Source organism: Bubalus kerabau, chromosome 10 (assembly GCF_029407905.1).
Source record: "Bubalus kerabau isolate K-KA32 ecotype Philippines breed swamp buffalo chromosome 10, PCC_UOA_SB_1v2, whole genome shotgun sequence".
NCBI lineage: Eukaryota > Metazoa > Chordata > Mammalia > Artiodactyla > Bovidae > Bubalus > Bubalus kerabau.
In genome coordinates this window covers 72,786,038-72,802,717 of record NC_073633.1, presented here as the reverse complement: position 1 = coordinate 72,802,717, position 16,680 = coordinate 72,786,038, and the positions used below count along the sequence as shown (strand labels likewise).

Sequence of the window (16,680 nt, the reverse complement as noted above, 5' to 3'; positions counted from 1 at the left end):
TCCACGTGAACACAGGAGAGGTGAGGAATTTGCCTCGAAATCACATGAGCCATAATTCCACCTCGCTCCAAGACCCACTTCCCTCATCCAACTCTGCGGTAGTTTTAGCCAAATTTAGTATCCACAGCTAATGACAGAAATTCCCTTATGCGTTCGCAATCTGTCTTCCCCAAATCCTGAGGGTACTGTATTGCTATGTCTTGCACAAGTTTGTGACGTTAGGTTGTAGCCTGGACGTGAAGGAGCCGCTGATGACACTCCGTTGCGCTGCCTCTCCCCGCTCTAACCTAATTCCTACCCAGCGGTAGCTGGGGGTAGGCGAGGTCTGGAGAGGTGCTCGCGCGATTCCCGCCGAGCTAGGCCCCTCCCAGGCCCCTCCTCCTCACCCAAGATGCACTTGGTTGAAAACAAAATCCCACGTGACTGGCTCTGCTCTCATGCTATCATGGCGTCTCCCAGTGGGAAGGGAGCCCAGGCGCAGGAGGCTCCTGGCTGCGGGCCCCAGCCGCTCGCCCGGGACCTGGTAGACTCTGTGGACGACGCGGAGGGGCTGTACGTGGCGGTCGAGCGCTGCCCGCTCTGCAACACCACCCGCCGGCGGCTGACCTGCGCCAAGTGCGTCCAGAGCGGCGATTTCGTCTACTTCGACGGCCGCGACCGTGAAAGGTACGGCAGCCGCCCCTGCGCTATTGTCTTCTCTGGGTGTCTCCACCGGCTCGGAGGCTGGAGCCTGGAGGAGGAGGTAGCGAGGGTAGCTCTTTTGCGCCGGTACTTTGCTCCCAGGGGACGGGGACGGGGATGGAGGCCCGAAGAGGAGAGGTCGCAGTTTCCTCCTAACCCACTCGAGAGGAGTCTGACCTCACGGTGCTTCTGGTACTAGGGAAAAGGAGTAGGTGGTGCCTGTGGAGAGGTCTTCTCCTATTATTGCCATAGAATTGGATTCTCGGTACTTTGTTATTCGCTCAAGCAAAAGCTTGGTTTAATCATTATTTTCAAAAGAAAATTCATTTTCTAGAGAAGAGGCCAGAAGAGAATCAAATAACTGGTTAAGAGGGATTCGGGCCCTGGTAGTTTGTGTCACAGATTGATCTTGTTATCAGACATCCTTACTCTAATGTGTAAACTAATCTAGCTAGTTTCTCCCCTTTGCAAAGATTGTTTTGAGTGTTAAGGAGTTTGAAGATGTGTTTCCTCTGTTTTAAAAATGTAGAGTGGGAGCTGCAAGCCCTTAGTTAAGAGAATTGAATTTAAGAACACGTTTTGGCCTTGTTTTGAAATTTAAACAGAGGCCTACAAGTCCTGGGCTTTCCAGGTGGCTCAGTGGTAAGGAATACACCTGCCAATGCAGGAGCCCCGGGTTCAGTCTCTGGGTGGGGAAGATGCCCTGGAGAAGGAAATGGCAACTCACTCCAGTATTCTTGCCTGGGAAATCCATGGACAGAGGAGCCTGGCGGGGTACAGTCCATGGGGTCACAAAAGAGTTGGACCGACTTAGTGGCTGAAACAAGCCCTTGGTTAAATAATTGTAAAATTAGTGTGGTTAGCTGCAACTTTTTTAAGTCCCAACTTTTGTTTCAATAACTTAGTGACAGTAAGCCAGCTAATTTTTTTTAGTGCAAAAGTTCAGATAATAATGCCTTAACAACAACCCAATAAGTTATTATCCCTAATTTACTGCTAAGGAAGCTGCACAGTTTCTTGCCCTGGGTCACACAAATAATAAGGGTAGGGACCAGAATTAAATTCCAGGCAGCCTGAACCCATATGCCATGCACTTAACCACTGGATTATATAACATCTGTATTTGAAAGTGTTTTTGAGTTTCTGATAGTCTTCTGATCATGAATGGAGTTCATTATTTTTTCTTTTGAGAAGATTTGTATGATATAATCTTTTAGTTCAGCATTGTTTTAGTCATTGATGTAGTTGATGAATTTAGAAACTGCTGATGTAATAAGTAATAGCTTTAAGAATTAAAACAGTTTTATTATAAAAATACTAGGTATGAGATGGAAATGTCTTTCGAGGGTCAGTTCTGGATCCTCTTCTCTATATACTTTTTCCTAGATCCATTCCTATAATTTAAATATCATCTATAGGTTGAAGACTGCCAGACTTGTTTCTCCAACCTAGGCCTTTATTAAATTGAGAAAACAGCTACCTGCTCTATTTGTATTTAAATTTGTAGTGAGAATCTCCATCTTCATATGGCAAACTGAATTCATGATTATCCATAATAAATCTATTTTTCTCATGCTCATCCCAGCCCAGTAAATGATGACCTAATTCTTTGGAACAGGCAAAAAAAGTCTTCCAGTCTTCCTTGACTCCTCTCTTAATGCTACCAAATCTTATCCCATCAACAAATCCCATCTGCCATTCAAAACCTAATCCCAGCCCTTTCACTACCTCCTGGTCTGGTCCACCAGAGGATTATTGTTTCTTGAGTCTCTGCTTCTGCCTTTTCTCCTTCATAGTGTAATTTCTCATATTGCATACAGATTAATACCATCCTTCCATTCCTCTGTTCACATCTTCCAGGGGTGTCCTCTTTTACCCAAAGTTTAAAAAAAAAACAAAAACCGAAGTCTTTATCCGAAGTTCTATATCGTTTGTCCCCCAGTTGTTCTCCTATTGCTTTTCTCTTAGCTACTCTGCAAAACATCATGGCCTCCTTGCCAGTACTCAGGCATACTGAGAACACTCCTGCCTCAGTCTTATTCAGCCTGCCAGGAACTCCTTTCTTCTAGGCTTCCAGGCTACTTTCTTTGAATCCGTAGGCTTCTGTTCCTTACAGAGAAACTCTGAGCATTCATTCAATTAAAATAGTAACTTTCTTCCCCACACAATGTGATTTCTTGTTTTCCATAGTACCTATCACCATCTTATGGTTTACATATTAATTTGTAACTGCCTCTCCAATGATGTTAGCTCTGTGAAAACAAGACAGTTTTGTACTCTGCTATATCCTCATAGTAGAAGCTTAATAAATATTCGTTGAATGACTGAATCAATCTACCCTTCCTTCCCAAATTTAGTCTGATCCTGAACCACCTCATTATTATACATCATGACCCGTTTTGTTACTTAAACCAGAAACCTGGATGTTGTCCTAGCTTTTTCCTTTTTTTCTTATTCCACATATCCAAATCATTGACAGGTATAATTTGATCTGCTTCAGAGTAGATCTTGCATCTGTCTACTTCTAGTCCAGACTGCTGTCATTTCTTTCCTGGCCACTACTTTGTTTTCTTTCTTTTACACGTACAGCTCCTCCCTAGCCACCCTCTGGCCCTCACACAACAGCCACAGTAGAGATGTAAATCAGATAATCTCGCTGTTTCGCTTAAACCTTTCAGTGTTTTTACACTTTATAGAAAATAAAATTCAAACTCTTTACTGTGCTTATTAAGCCCTATGTGATCTGGCTACTGCCTACCTTCTAATTTTGGCTGTAAGGTTGAGTTTAAAATGTGATCTTTGGATTCAAGCTGCATTGAATTGAATCCAAGCTCCACCATTTGTTGTGTGATTTTGAAGTTTCATAGGTTTCTGGTAGTACTTACATAAGAGCATGCACTGAATTACTTAACATGATGTCTAGCATGTATTAAGTACTCAAAAAGTAAACTCTCACCACATTCCCTCATGTTCACAGCTCAGTAATTGGGCTTTCTCTCACATCCTCAAACACATGGAACTCTTCCACCCATGGGCCTTTTTCTTTACTATTCCCTCTGCCTGGAACACTGTTCCTCCTTATTGGCATTTTGCCTTTCATGTCTCAACTTAAATGCACTTCCTAAGCGAGACTTTGCCTGACCTTCACTAAGGTAGGTCCCCACTTCCATCTCTCCCCCCATTTCTGTCACAGTACTCAATTCTTTCATGGTATTGAGCATGATAAGTGGTGTCACTTATCTGCGGAAGGTAACTGCATCCCGAATGTATCAGGAGTTCCACACAGGAGTAAATTCTGCTTTTGTTCAGTCCCATCCTGGTGGTTAGTGCAGCGCTGGGGAGGAACGTAATAAGCAGATTGTTGAAGGGAATGGTAAAGGCAGGACCATTTTAGAAACTGAAATACGAATTCTTTTCAGGACAGGGATGTGTTACAGTGGATTTCTTTTTATGACGAAGCAGAAAGATGAAAAATAAATACCAGGATCGTTCAGAAATGAAAAAGTTAAGGTTTAGGGATAACAGACAGCTTCACTTCAGCTTCAATCATCCCCTTTTCTGAAGTGTGTATTTCTAAAGAAGAGGAGTTTGCTTGTTTGTTTTCCTTCATTCACTAACCAATGTCCAGCATGTAGTAGGATGCAAGAATCTCTTGAGACCCAGGACCCTGTCCTGATGGCCAGATCAGTTTTACTGAGCTCATTGGGTACAGTTATTGGCGTGAAATATTCCAGCAGATAAGAGAAAGGCAGGTTTCTGCTCTCGAGGATTTACACTGACTACTAATAAGCCTTAAATATTTGGGGCCAAAGGTTGATTGTGAGATATTCTCTAATCTTCAGTACTTATGAAAAATTTTGTATTCTGTGCTTTACTTTCAGACCCTTTTTCCCCTCTTACTTTATGAGAAAACTCCTCACTGACTGTGGGAGACCACTTGGAAATAAAATATGGAAGCTTCAGCATGATTTAAATACCCTTGTTTAACCCCTGGTTCTTTTCAGTAAGTCAACCAAATTAGCTGTGCCTGCAAGGATCTTGAATGTGATGTACATATCAAAGTTCCTATAAATGTAGATTTTTTTTCAGGTTTTATTAATAGACTAGCTGAATATAGAGGTTCTAATGGTTTAGCAGTTCAAGGAAAATTCGATATTAAAGAACAAATGTGTCTCCTAATAATTCTTTTGACTTCTAAGAAGGGAACATGCATCTTAATGTAGTTTTGTGGATAGTATGAGTTTGGCAGTTAAATTGATTGAAAAATACTTGAACTTGCTACTTTTGGTTTTTATTTTTGGATATTATTCAGTGGGACACTTCCCTTATAGCCTTGGTACCCTCATCAGCACTCTCCTTTCCTCACCTCCCACCTCGGCCCAGTCCTGAGACACTACCCACATCTCTGCTTTTGCATCTGTCTTTTGACTTGTTTGCTTCCTTCAGAGATGAAGAGGAATGATTTTAAGCAATATTCTCAACACCATCTCCTTTGAATCTTGTACCAGAGAACATTTTAAAATTGCAGGTCTTTTAACAGGAACGTCGTTTTCTGGATTAAACATTTATCTGGTACTAGAAATAACACTGTTACCCAATAGATAACTGACAAGTTGAAATAATCTTTCCACTCAAAACTGGAAAAAATGGCTTACCAGTTTATGATAGGGGGTAAGAATAAGACAGGGGGGATAATCTGAGGATACCCAGGAACATCTTCATGCTGGTTTAGAAACCAGTTATTTTAAAGTGTGGATCAAAAAAAAAGGCATTTTGTGAGTAGATGGATATTGCTTTCATAAGTACACAGCATTAGGAGTGATACAGCACTCCTTTCACTGATGAGTTTTAGGCATTGAGGACTACATTTTTACCACAAAACAGAAATACGGGCACCGGACAAATTGAGAAGCGGGATAGAGGACAAGCAAGAAATTTTAGATGTTACTGAAGATTTTGAGAGGAAGATGCATCCTAAAAACTACTCTTGAGACATTTCTGTTCCCCTCCAGTATCTGTTTGGTTGTCAGTCCTTAGCTTATAAAAGTTTGTTTTCACGAGGATTCGGTTCTGGACCCACGTCTGTGTACCCCACTCAGCAGAATAAAAGCTCCATAGGTACCTGGACTCCCGTCTTGAGACAAGAGTTTAATCAACCTGCTGCGCTTTGGTTATCTCTTTCAGGAAAGGTCACAGCTCCCATCCCATGTAGCTTATTAATTGTATTTACAATACATGTGGATCTCCTAAGAAAATATAATTCTTGTTTCAATCAGTATCACTGGCTACTCTTAACCATTATGTGTACCCTTCAGAATTTGTAGAAGGATTTCACAAGTATTGTCTCCTTTGTTCCCTGGTAACAAAACCGTGAGTTATTAACCTGTTTTTAAGATGAGGAAGCTCAGAGTAGTTGTGCCTTACTTACTGCTGGGCTATGCTAATTCTTACATTGACCTCCAGATCTGAAATACGTACATACATTTAATACATTAGGAGGATTAAGTGCAAAATCACTGATTGCGACGAAGAAAAGGGAAACTAGCCTGTATTGCCTGTTAAGTGCCTGTACCTGATGCTTTCACATTTATCTTATTTAATCACTATAATCAAGTAGGATAATCATTATTTTCATTTTGCAAGTGAGGAAACTAAACAGTGCTCTGTCTGTACTTTCTACTAATGACTTAACCTTCATTCCTGCCAGTGGAGTATGTTTTTGCTACAGTTAAGCCTTGAACAACAGGGGTTAATTCACCTATAATTTATAGTCAGCCCTCTTTTTATCTGTAGTTGCTCTGCACCCACAGATTGAATCAACTTCAGACCGTGTGGTACTGTAGTATTTACAATTGATGAAACCCACATTGTTGAAGTTGTGTATTTTCTCATACTTTAAATACTCTAACATAAAGATAAGGACTGTGTTTTTTCATATTGCCTTTGTCCATAAATGTCATACCCTTGAATGCCTAAAAGAACTTAAGGGAGAAAAATGTGAATGCTAGTAATTTTTGCTGTGTTATTGACAGTATCCTAGTTCAAGAAATACTCCGTTCTTTAACCCTTTCTGCTTGTATAATAGAGATTGCTATGCTCTTCTCCAAGAAAATTTGTGCTCTTTCTTACCCGATAAGTCTCACTGCCTTATTTCTAGAGCCAGAGTCATCAACTCTTCACCAAACCTGTGTCCAAATCGGAGCTGGGGGAAATTCCCCCCCACTGATTTGAAAGCTGTCAGTGCTTATTTTCTCCTTTCATATTTAAGAAACCCAAGGAATATAAGGGTTGACTAATTCTTAAGGCCCTCAATTGCATATTTGAAAGTTTTGTGGGGTTGTTCTGTTTACCTTTCTTAAAATACAGGAAAAGTGTTTCTTGGACTTCTCTGTTGCCGTAACCCTAGGCACAAGTGAATGTGAAGCGCTAGGATGAGGGGAAGGACTGGGCGGCGATGGAAGGTGAGAGTTATTTTATGAAAGGCACCTAGTCAGTGCTCAGCAAGGTGTAGTCGGTGGTCTGATGGTGTTATTGATCATCTCGCACAGCATTAATAGGACTCCGGATAGGGTGCATGCCTGGGTGCTGCTTTCCTGCTCTCATGGGACAGACTTAGGTGACCAGTCCTGCTTGTGGCCAGATCCACTCAGTCACCCAGGACGATCTGTGGCCATGGCGCAGCACGGAGCGATGGAGGCTCACACTTGTAACTGATCCTTGTCACCCTGCTGTCCCCCTGGTCTGGTGAAGTTCTCTGGGGCAGGGCAGATTACGTTCTTAGCTTGTGAAATAGCAGAATCTCCTCTGCCTGTAATGCCTTTCTTCCCTTAGCAGGGCCACCTCTAACCCGTCCTCAAGTGGCAGCTCAGGCAGACGTGACTCCAGAACCTGAGTTGGGTTGTGTACCGTCTCTTGGATTGATAGCACCAGACTGTGTGTGACCGCCTGCTCCTGGTTCTCACCAGTCTCTATCACGGGGCATGGTTTAAAGTTGACTTAAGGGAATCCTTTTTTAGGGGGGAGAAAAGCAAATACAAGTCTGGAGGAATTTGGTAAATAACACAAAAGAAATTTTTAAATTGGGAAAGAAGATATTAAAAAAGTGTTTAAAAGCCCTGATGCATGGTACAGGTTCACTGGCAGATTCCTTTCAGAAAACAATGCAAAACTATAGAGCCATTCAGCAACAACAAGAAAATGAATAAATGTATCTGCACAAAATTTTGGAATTTTTGCAGAGCAGAACCATAAGTAGTCACTAAGAAAATTGAGAAAGAATTTCAAGATGTATGAAAGGAAAATCGCTAATTTTCCTAATAACCCTTTAAAAAAACTATAGAAAAGTGAACAAAGGACATAGAATAACAAATGAAAAGTAGCCAATAAGAAATAATGAAGAAAGGCAAGTAAATGAATTGTAAACTATCTTTGAAGGAAGGGAGTGGGAAGCCAGGCAGGTTAGTAAAGAATAAAAAGTGCAGAGCTGAGAGCATGAGAACAGGATGGTGGGGTTGGAAATATCGTATGAAATGATTTCAGAAGAAATTTAAAGAGAACTGCCAGATGTTTGCATGTGAATATCTGACTTAGCAGTTTATTTGTAAGAATTTCCTGTAGAGAAACCTAAAAGCTTAAAAGATTTGTGCACCAGGATATTCATTTCTAACATTATTGATAGTAGTGTAAATTTGGAAGCAATGGCAGTGTTCCTCAGCAGGAGTTTCTGTGAATAAGTTACATGATGTCCATTCAGTGAAATTCTATAATGAGACACATCTTTATGTTCTGACGTGGAAAAAGATAGAAAACATTTTATGTAATAACCCAGCTTGAAAGACAGTGTATAAAATAAAATATGCCTTTCCCCCTTCTCCTTTTTTCTTTTCCTTCCCTAACCTATCTCCACGAGTCCTGGACTGGAAAATGCAGAGAACGGACGAGGTGCTGGTGAGCAGTTGGCTTGCTGACCAGGCACATTCCTTGATACCATCTGCTCTTTTGCTCTGCTCACACTACCTGTTTTCTCATTTCCCTCATGAAGAGTGACATGACTCCTGACGCGTTCAGTACAGGAGGAATTGCCATCTCCTGTTTGTTATTCCTGCTGCCATCTGTATTTTTGTGTTTTAAGTTTGGGTTTGTTTCTAACAGCCCAGGAGAACTAACCAGCCTGATATAAAGCTGGACAGTGCCATCATCCCAATTTGTGTTAGTGCAAAGTGGGATCTTTACAACAGACGTGAAAGGAGCACTTTATAGCCTTTGAAAGCAGGATTTTCTCCTTCATGTCAGCCCTTTGTTGACACAGGTTGATGAATCTTGTGAGTTTGTCATCTCCTTTCAGGTGATCAAGAGCATGAATCATGCATTACCTCAGTAAGGGAGAAGTAAATACCACATTTGTTTCTCATTTTCAGTATAAGGAAATGGAAGCATATCACAAGTGCCATGTCTGGCACACAGCCAGTTGCAGAAAATGAATGATTAGATTTCTTAACGTTCTGTAAAATGCTCTGTAGTAAGTTGCAGGCACATAGTAAAAGCCTGATAAATTATTTGGTGAACCTATGAATTTGTCTACATTCTGCATTGGTTTCTGAGTTTTCTAATGGTTCCTGTAGTCACCACCTCACTGGCCTTTGCAGTACTACCCAGTACTCTGTGCAATGATGCTGCATATCTGTGCATCCAGTAAAGTGGCCTCCAGCCATATGTAGCTGTTGAAATGTGAGAGTGTCACTGAGAAAGTGAATTTTTAATTTAATTTTAATTTAGCCACTTATGTATATAATTCTGTCACATATAATATTGTCTGATTTCCTTTCTTGTTTAATATATGTGGTACATTTTCAGTGACTATGAAATGGCAGAGTCATAATTAGGGCATTTTATCCCTTCCATTTAGAAGTAGATATCTGGGGATATTTCAGATGTGGGATTATAAAAATAGTGTGTTAGACTTCTGTGTCTGGATTATTTCAAGGAAGAGATTTTTAGGGCTGTTATGGTTCTGGTTTTATGTTACGATTCTGTTGAATTGTTTTCATTTAGACTGGGAAATCAGGAGATAGCCAAAAGCCTAATTCTGGACTCCATACCATGTTACCATGGTGGGTAACATTACCTTTATTTCTTTGAAAGCAGTTAATAAGCCACTGTTAGCTCAATTGAAAATCATTGCATGATATTCAGTTCAGTTCAGTCGCTCAGTCTTGTCTTGACTCTTTGTGAGCCATGGACTGTAGCACGCCAGGCTTCCCTGTCCATCACCAACTCCTGGAGCTTGCTCAAACTGATGTCCATCAAGTCGGTAATGCCATCCAGCCATCTCATCCTCTATCGTCCCCTTCTCCTTCTGCCTTCAGTCTTTCCCAGCATCAGGGTCTTTTCTAATGAGTCAGTTCTTTGTATCCTGTGGCCAAAGTATTGGAGCTTCAGCTTCAAAATCAGTTCTTCCAATAAATATTCAGGACTGATTTCCTTTAGAACTGGTTTGATCTCCTTGCAGTCCAAGGGACTCCCAAGAGTCTTCTCTAACACCACAGGTCAAAAGCATCAATTCTTTGGCACTCAGCTTTCTTTATGATCCAATTCTCACATCCGTACATGACTACTGGAGAAACCATAGCTTTGACTAGATGGACCTTTGATGGCATAGTAATAATCTCTCTGCTTTTTAATATGCTGTCCAGGTTGGTAATAGCTTTCCATCTAAGGAGCAAGCATCTTTTAATTTCATGACTGCAGTCACCATCTGCAGTGATTTTGGAGCCCCCCAAAAAGATAGTCTGTCACTGTTTTCATTGTTTCCCCATCTATTTGCCATGAAGTGATGGGACCAGATGCCATGATCTTAGTTTTTTGAATGTTGAGTTTTAAGCCAACTTTTTCACTCTCCTCTTTCACTTTCATCTTTAATTCTTCTTCATTTTCTGCCATAAGGGTGGTGTCATCTGCATATCTGAGGTTATTGATATTTCTCCCACCAACCTTGATTCCAGCTTGTGCTTCATCCAGTCTGGCATTTCGCATGATGTACTCTGCACATAGGTTAAATAAGCAGGGTGACTATATACAGCTTTGATGTACTCCTTTCCCAATTTGAACCAGTCTGTTGCGTGTTATTACTCATGCATTTTTAAAAATTTTTCTTATTTTAAGGAAGAGATTATTTTACTATTATTTTAAGGAAGAGATTTTTAGGGCCATTATGGTCACATTTTAGGTACTCAGTAGCCACATATGCCTGATGGCTGCTGTGTTGAACAGCACAAATCTAGAAGATTTGACTACCACTGCTTGCCACCTTCAGCTGGTTAATGCTTATAGAACTCTGTACTCAGGAACTATAAAATATACATTCTTTCAAGTGCACATGGAACTTTCACCGAGGCGAGCGCATCATATGCAAGGCCATAAGACAGTCTCAAATTACAAGATTGAAATCTCATGTATTCTGGGACCACGTCAGAGTTAAAGTAGAAAAATAACAGTAAGTTACCTAAAAAGCTGGTATATCTGGAAGTTGAGTGATACACTTATGAATAAATTCTTGATCAGAGGGAATTTTATGGAAAATTAGAAATTTCAAACTAAATGATAAAATACAGCATTTCAAAAATGTTAAGGGTTTAGCTTAAGCAATACTTTCGTGGAAATTTGTAACTTAAGGAGAGGCTTAAATTTTGATGATTGAAATTTTTACCTTACACTCCAAAAAGTAAAAAACAAACTAAATCCCCAATAAGGTAGCAGGAAGAAAATAAAAATAAGGGTAGAACACTGACAAATATAAAAAATGATCTGTGACGTGATATTCTTTCCTTAACTTTATTAATAATAGTGACTTGCTAGCCGTAATGCCTAGCAGTAAATTTAGTGAGAAAAAATTGGACATTACTTTGCCAACAAAGGTCCATCTAGTCGAAGCTCTGGTTTTTCCAGTAGTCACGTATGAATGTGACAGTTGGACTATAAAGAAAGCTGAGCACCAAAGAACTGATGGCTTTTGAACTGTGGTGTTGGAGAAGACTCTTGAGAGTCCCTTGAACAGCAGGGAGATCCAACCAGTCAATCCTAAAGGAAATCATTCCTAAATATTCATTGGAAGGACTGATGCTGAAGCTGAAACTCCAGTAGTCTGGCCACCTGATGTGAAGAACTGACTCATGTGAAAAGACCCTGATGCTGGGAAAGATTGAAGGTGGGAGGACAAGGGAATGACAGAGGATAAGATGGTTGGATGGCATCACGGACTCAGTGAACATGAGTTTGAGCAAACTCCAGGAGTTAGTGATGGACAGGGAGGCCTGGCGTGCTGCAGTCCATGGGGTCGCAGAGTTGGAGACGACTGAGCGACTGAACTGAACTGAGGCACCAATTTATAGATGAGAGCAGAGTTCAGTTAAGTTTAATAATGATGATTATTTATAATGGGGGCCTCAGTTTCCTTGGATTCAAACTCACTTTAGTGCTCTGATTTGCCTGTTTTGGAAGATAATTTAACCTAGGCATGAAGAAACCTATAGACATATTTTATAAATCCATGAAAGAGTTTTAAAGCTGAGAATATGAACCTAGTTTTAAGTAACCTAGTTTTAAGTAAAATGGTAGGCAGCCACGTGCATCCCATCGAGAAGATATGTTTGGACAGTGACATTTCTGGATGAGTCTGCAGAAATGATTGGCTCTCAGGAATTTACGTTATCTCATTTGACTGGAAAAAAAATGAACATTTAAATAAAATGCTGCATTTTTTTCTTACAGGTTTATAGACAAGAAGGAAAGGTTAAGCCAGCTTAAGAGCAAGCAAGAAGAATTTCAAAAAGAGTGAGTTTTCATTTTGCTTTCTAATTTGTGGGGGTTATCTGGTCACCACATGGTTTATTTCAGTGCTGTGGTACGCAGATATGTGGGTTGCTAATTTATTGAATTTAGGATACAGATCTCAACATGTGAAGAGCACTGTATCTGGGAGAAAGCAAAATAAGCGATTTTGGAAAAATCGGGTTTCTGGAAAACAGCGGGATCAAACATGGTGCCTGGTTAACAGCAGGCACAGTGACTGAATGGGTGAATCGGAGAGCTGACCCTGGTAAATGGGTCCAGTACAGAAAGCATATTGCTCGAGTGGTGGTGCCTCATGTAGGACCTTGTCGCTTCTCTTTGTCTTTATTCTTCTGTATGAAGGTTTTGGAAAGTGTGGTCTCTAGATCATCTACATAAGATTAAATTAACTTGATGTTCTGGTTAAAAATGTAGATTCTTGGAGTCTATCCTCAGATATTCTGATTCAGTAGGTCTGAGGGGAGGCCCAGAAATCTGAGTATTAACAAGCACCCCTGACAAAAATTGTCCTGTAGAACCTTTTGTCCCAAATTGGTCCAGTCACTGTTCTCCATCCAGACCCCAGACGTGATTAACACATTTATGAGCAGATTAACTCTTCAGAGATGCCCTGCATTAGAGAAACCTGCTTGGATTTATTTTACTTGGTCATTTCTCTGACTTACTCTAACATAGAAACTTAACTTTTTTCCTATAGAACACTTCATTCTATAGTACAAATTTTAGCCTACACTGACTTGTGCCATTTTTAAGTGGGGGAACGGATGATAGCATTTTGGATCATGAATTATCTTATGTTGTTGTTGGATTGCTAAGTTGTGTTCAACTGTTTGTGACCCCATAGACTACAGCTCACCAGGCTTCTCTGCCCTAATTATCTCCCAGAGTTTGCTCAGACTCATGTGCATTGAGTCGGTGATGCCATCCGACCATTTCATCCTCTGTCACCCCCTTCTCCTCTTGCCTTCAATCTTTTCCAACATCAGGGTCTCGTTATTATTACTTACGACTGATGGAAATGATTGATTATGATGGAGAGCAAAGGCGATGGCTGTTATGGAAGTTTATTGCATTTACACAAATACAAAAGTGCCATACTAAAAGTGCAAAAGGAAGCAGGTGAGGAAAAGAATTGCAGAAAGTAGGGGATTTGGAAAACATTTTTAAATACTTATACCCCACTTTGGAATATCCAGAGTTTTCTAAGACCTTATTTTATTTTATTTTATTTTTAAACTTTACATAATTGTATTAGTTTTGCCAAATATCAAAATGAATCCGCCACAGGTATACATGTGTTCCCCATCCTGAACCCTCCTCCCTCCTCCCTCCGCATTCCATCCCTCTGGGTCGTCCCAGTGCACCAGCCCCAAGCATCCAGTGTCGTGCATCGAACCTGGACTGGCAACTCGTTTCATACATGATATTTTACATGTTTCAATGCCATTCTCCCAAATCTTCCCACCCTCTCCCTCTCTCACAGAGTCCATAAATGACTGTTCTATACATCAGTGTCTCTTTTGCTGTCTCATACACAGGGTTATTGTTACCATCTTTCTAAATTCCATATATATGCGTTAGTATACTGTATTGGTGTTTTTCTTTCTGGCTTACTTCACTCTGTATAATAGGCTCCAGTTTCATCCACCTCATTAGAACTGATTCAAATGTATTCTTTGTAATGGCTGAGTAATACTCCATTGTGTATATGTACCACAGTTTTCTTATCCATTCATCTGCTGATGGACATCTAGGTTGCTTCCATGTCCTGGCTATTATAAACAGTGCTGCGATGAACATTGGGGTACACGTGTCTCTTTCCCTTCTGGTTTCCTCAGTGTGTATGCCCAACAGTGGGATTGCTGGATCATAAGGCAGTTCTATTTCCAGTTTTTTAAGGAATCTCCACACTGTTCTCCATAGTGGCTGTACTAGTTTGCATTCCCACCAACAGTGTAAGAGGGTTCCCTTTTCTCCACACCCTCTCCAGCATTTATTGCTTGTAGACTTTTGGATCACAGCCATTCTGACTGGTGTGAAATGGTACCTCATAGTGGTTTTGATTTGCATTTCTCTGATAATGAGTGATGTTGAGCATCTTTTCATGTGTTTGTTAGCCATCTGTATGTCTTCTTTGGAGAAATGTCTGTTTAGTTCTTTGGCCCACTTTTTGATTGGGTCATTTATTTTTCTGGAATTGAGCTGTAGGAGTTGCTTGTATATTTTTGAGATTAGTTGTTTGTCAGTTGCTTCATTTGCTATTATTTTCTCCCATTCTGAAGGCTGTCTTTTCACCTTGCTTATAGTTTCTTTTGTTGTGCAGAAGCTTTTAAGGTTAATTAGGTCCCATTTGTTTATTTTTGCTTTTATTTCCAATATTCTGGGAGGTGGGTCATAGAGGATCCTGCTGTGATGTATGTCAGAGAGTGTTTTGCCTATGTTCTCCTCTAGGAGTTTTATAGTTTCTGGTCTTACGTTTAGATCTTTAATCCATTTTGAGTTTATTTTTGTGTATGGTGTTAGAAAGTGTTCTAGTTTCATTCTTTTACAAGTGGTTGACCAGATTTCCCAGTACCACTTGTTAAAGAGATTGTCTTTAATCCATTGTATATTCTTGCCTCCTTTGTCAAAGATAAGGTGTCCATATGTGCGTGGATTTATCTCTGGGCTTTCTATTTTGTTCCATTGATCTATATTTCTGTCTTTGTGCCAGTACCATACTGTCTTGATAACTGTGGCTTTGTAGTAGAGCCTGAAGTCAGGTAGGTTGATTCCTCCAGTTCCATTCTTCTTTCTCAAGATCGCTTTGGCTATTCGAGGTTTTTTGTATTTCCATACAAATTGTGAAATTATTTGTTCTAGCTCTGTGAAGAATGCTGTTGGTAGCTTGATAGGGATTGCATTGAATCTATAGATTGCTTTGGGTAGTATACTCATTTTCACTATATTGATTCTTCCAATCCATGAGCATGGTATATTTCTCCATCTGTTAGTGTCCTCTTTGATTTCTTTCACCAGTGTTTTATAGTTTTCTATATATAGGTCTTTAGTTCTTTAGGTAGATATATTCCTAAGTATTTTATTCTTTCCATTGCAATGGTGAATGGAATGGTTTCCTTAATTTCTCTTTCTGTTTTCTCATTATTAGTGTATAGGAATGCAAGTGTTTTCTGTGTGTTGATTTTATATCCTGCAACTTTACTATAGTTATTGATTAGTTCTAGTAATTTTCTGGTGGAGTCTTTAGGGTTTTCTATGTAGAGGATCATGTCATCTGCAAACAGTGAGAGCTTTACTTCTTCTTTTCCAATTTGGATTCCTTTTATTTCTTTTTCTGCTCTGATTGCTGTGGCCAAAACTTCCAAAACTATGTTGAATAGTAATGGTGAAAGTGGGCACCCTTGTCTTGTTCCTGACTTTAGAGGAAATGCTTTCAATTTTTCACCATTGAGGATAATGTTTGCTGTGGGTTTGTCATATATAGCTTTTATTATGTTGAGGTATATTCCTTCTATTCCTGCTTTCTGGAGAGTTTTGATCATAAATGGATGTTGAATTTTGTCAAAGGCTTTCTCTGCATCTATTGAGATAATCATATGGTTTTTATTTTTCAATTTGTTAATGTGGTGTATTACATTGATTTGCGGATATTGAAGAATCCTTGCATCCCTGGGATAAAGCCCACTTGGTCATGGTGTATGATTTTTTTAATGTGTTGTTGGATTCTGATTGCTAGAATTTTGTTAAGGATTTTTGCATCTATGTTCATCAGTGATATTGGCCTGTAGTTTTCTTTTTTTGTGGGATCTGTGTCAGGTTTTGGTATTAGGGTGATGGTGGCCTCATAGAATGAGTTTGGAAGTTTATCATCCTCTGCAATTTTCTGGAAGAGTTTGAGCAGGATAGGTGTTAGCTCTTCTCTAAATTTTTGGTAGAATTCAGCTGTGAAACCATCTGGACCTGGGCTTTTGTTTGCTGGAAGATTTTTGATTACAGTTTCAACTTCTGTGCTTGTGATAGGTCTGTGAAGATTTTCTATTTCTTCCTGATCGAGTTTTGGAAAGTTGTACTTTTCTAAGAATTTGTCCATTTCTTCCACGTTGTCCATTTTATTGGCATATAATTGTTGATAGTACTCTCTTATGATCCTTT

The 16,680-nt window shown here is 39.9% G+C and overlaps 1 protein-coding gene across 1 annotated transcript in view; it reads left to right on the top strand.

Annotated features, from left to right (window-relative positions):
- Nucleotides 1-336: 336 nt before the first annotated feature.
- ATG14 (autophagy related 14) overlaps nt 337-16,680 on the top strand; it is a 41,049-nt gene continuing 24,705 nt past the window's right edge. Inside the window, exons 1-2 of the mRNA XM_055538135.1 lie at nt 337-666; nt 12,448-12,510. Coding sequence (XP_055394110.1) covers nt 392-666; nt 12,448-12,510 — 338 coding nt within the window. The 5' untranslated portion in view covers nt 337-391. The remainder of the gene's footprint in view (nt 667-12,447; nt 12,511-16,680) is intronic.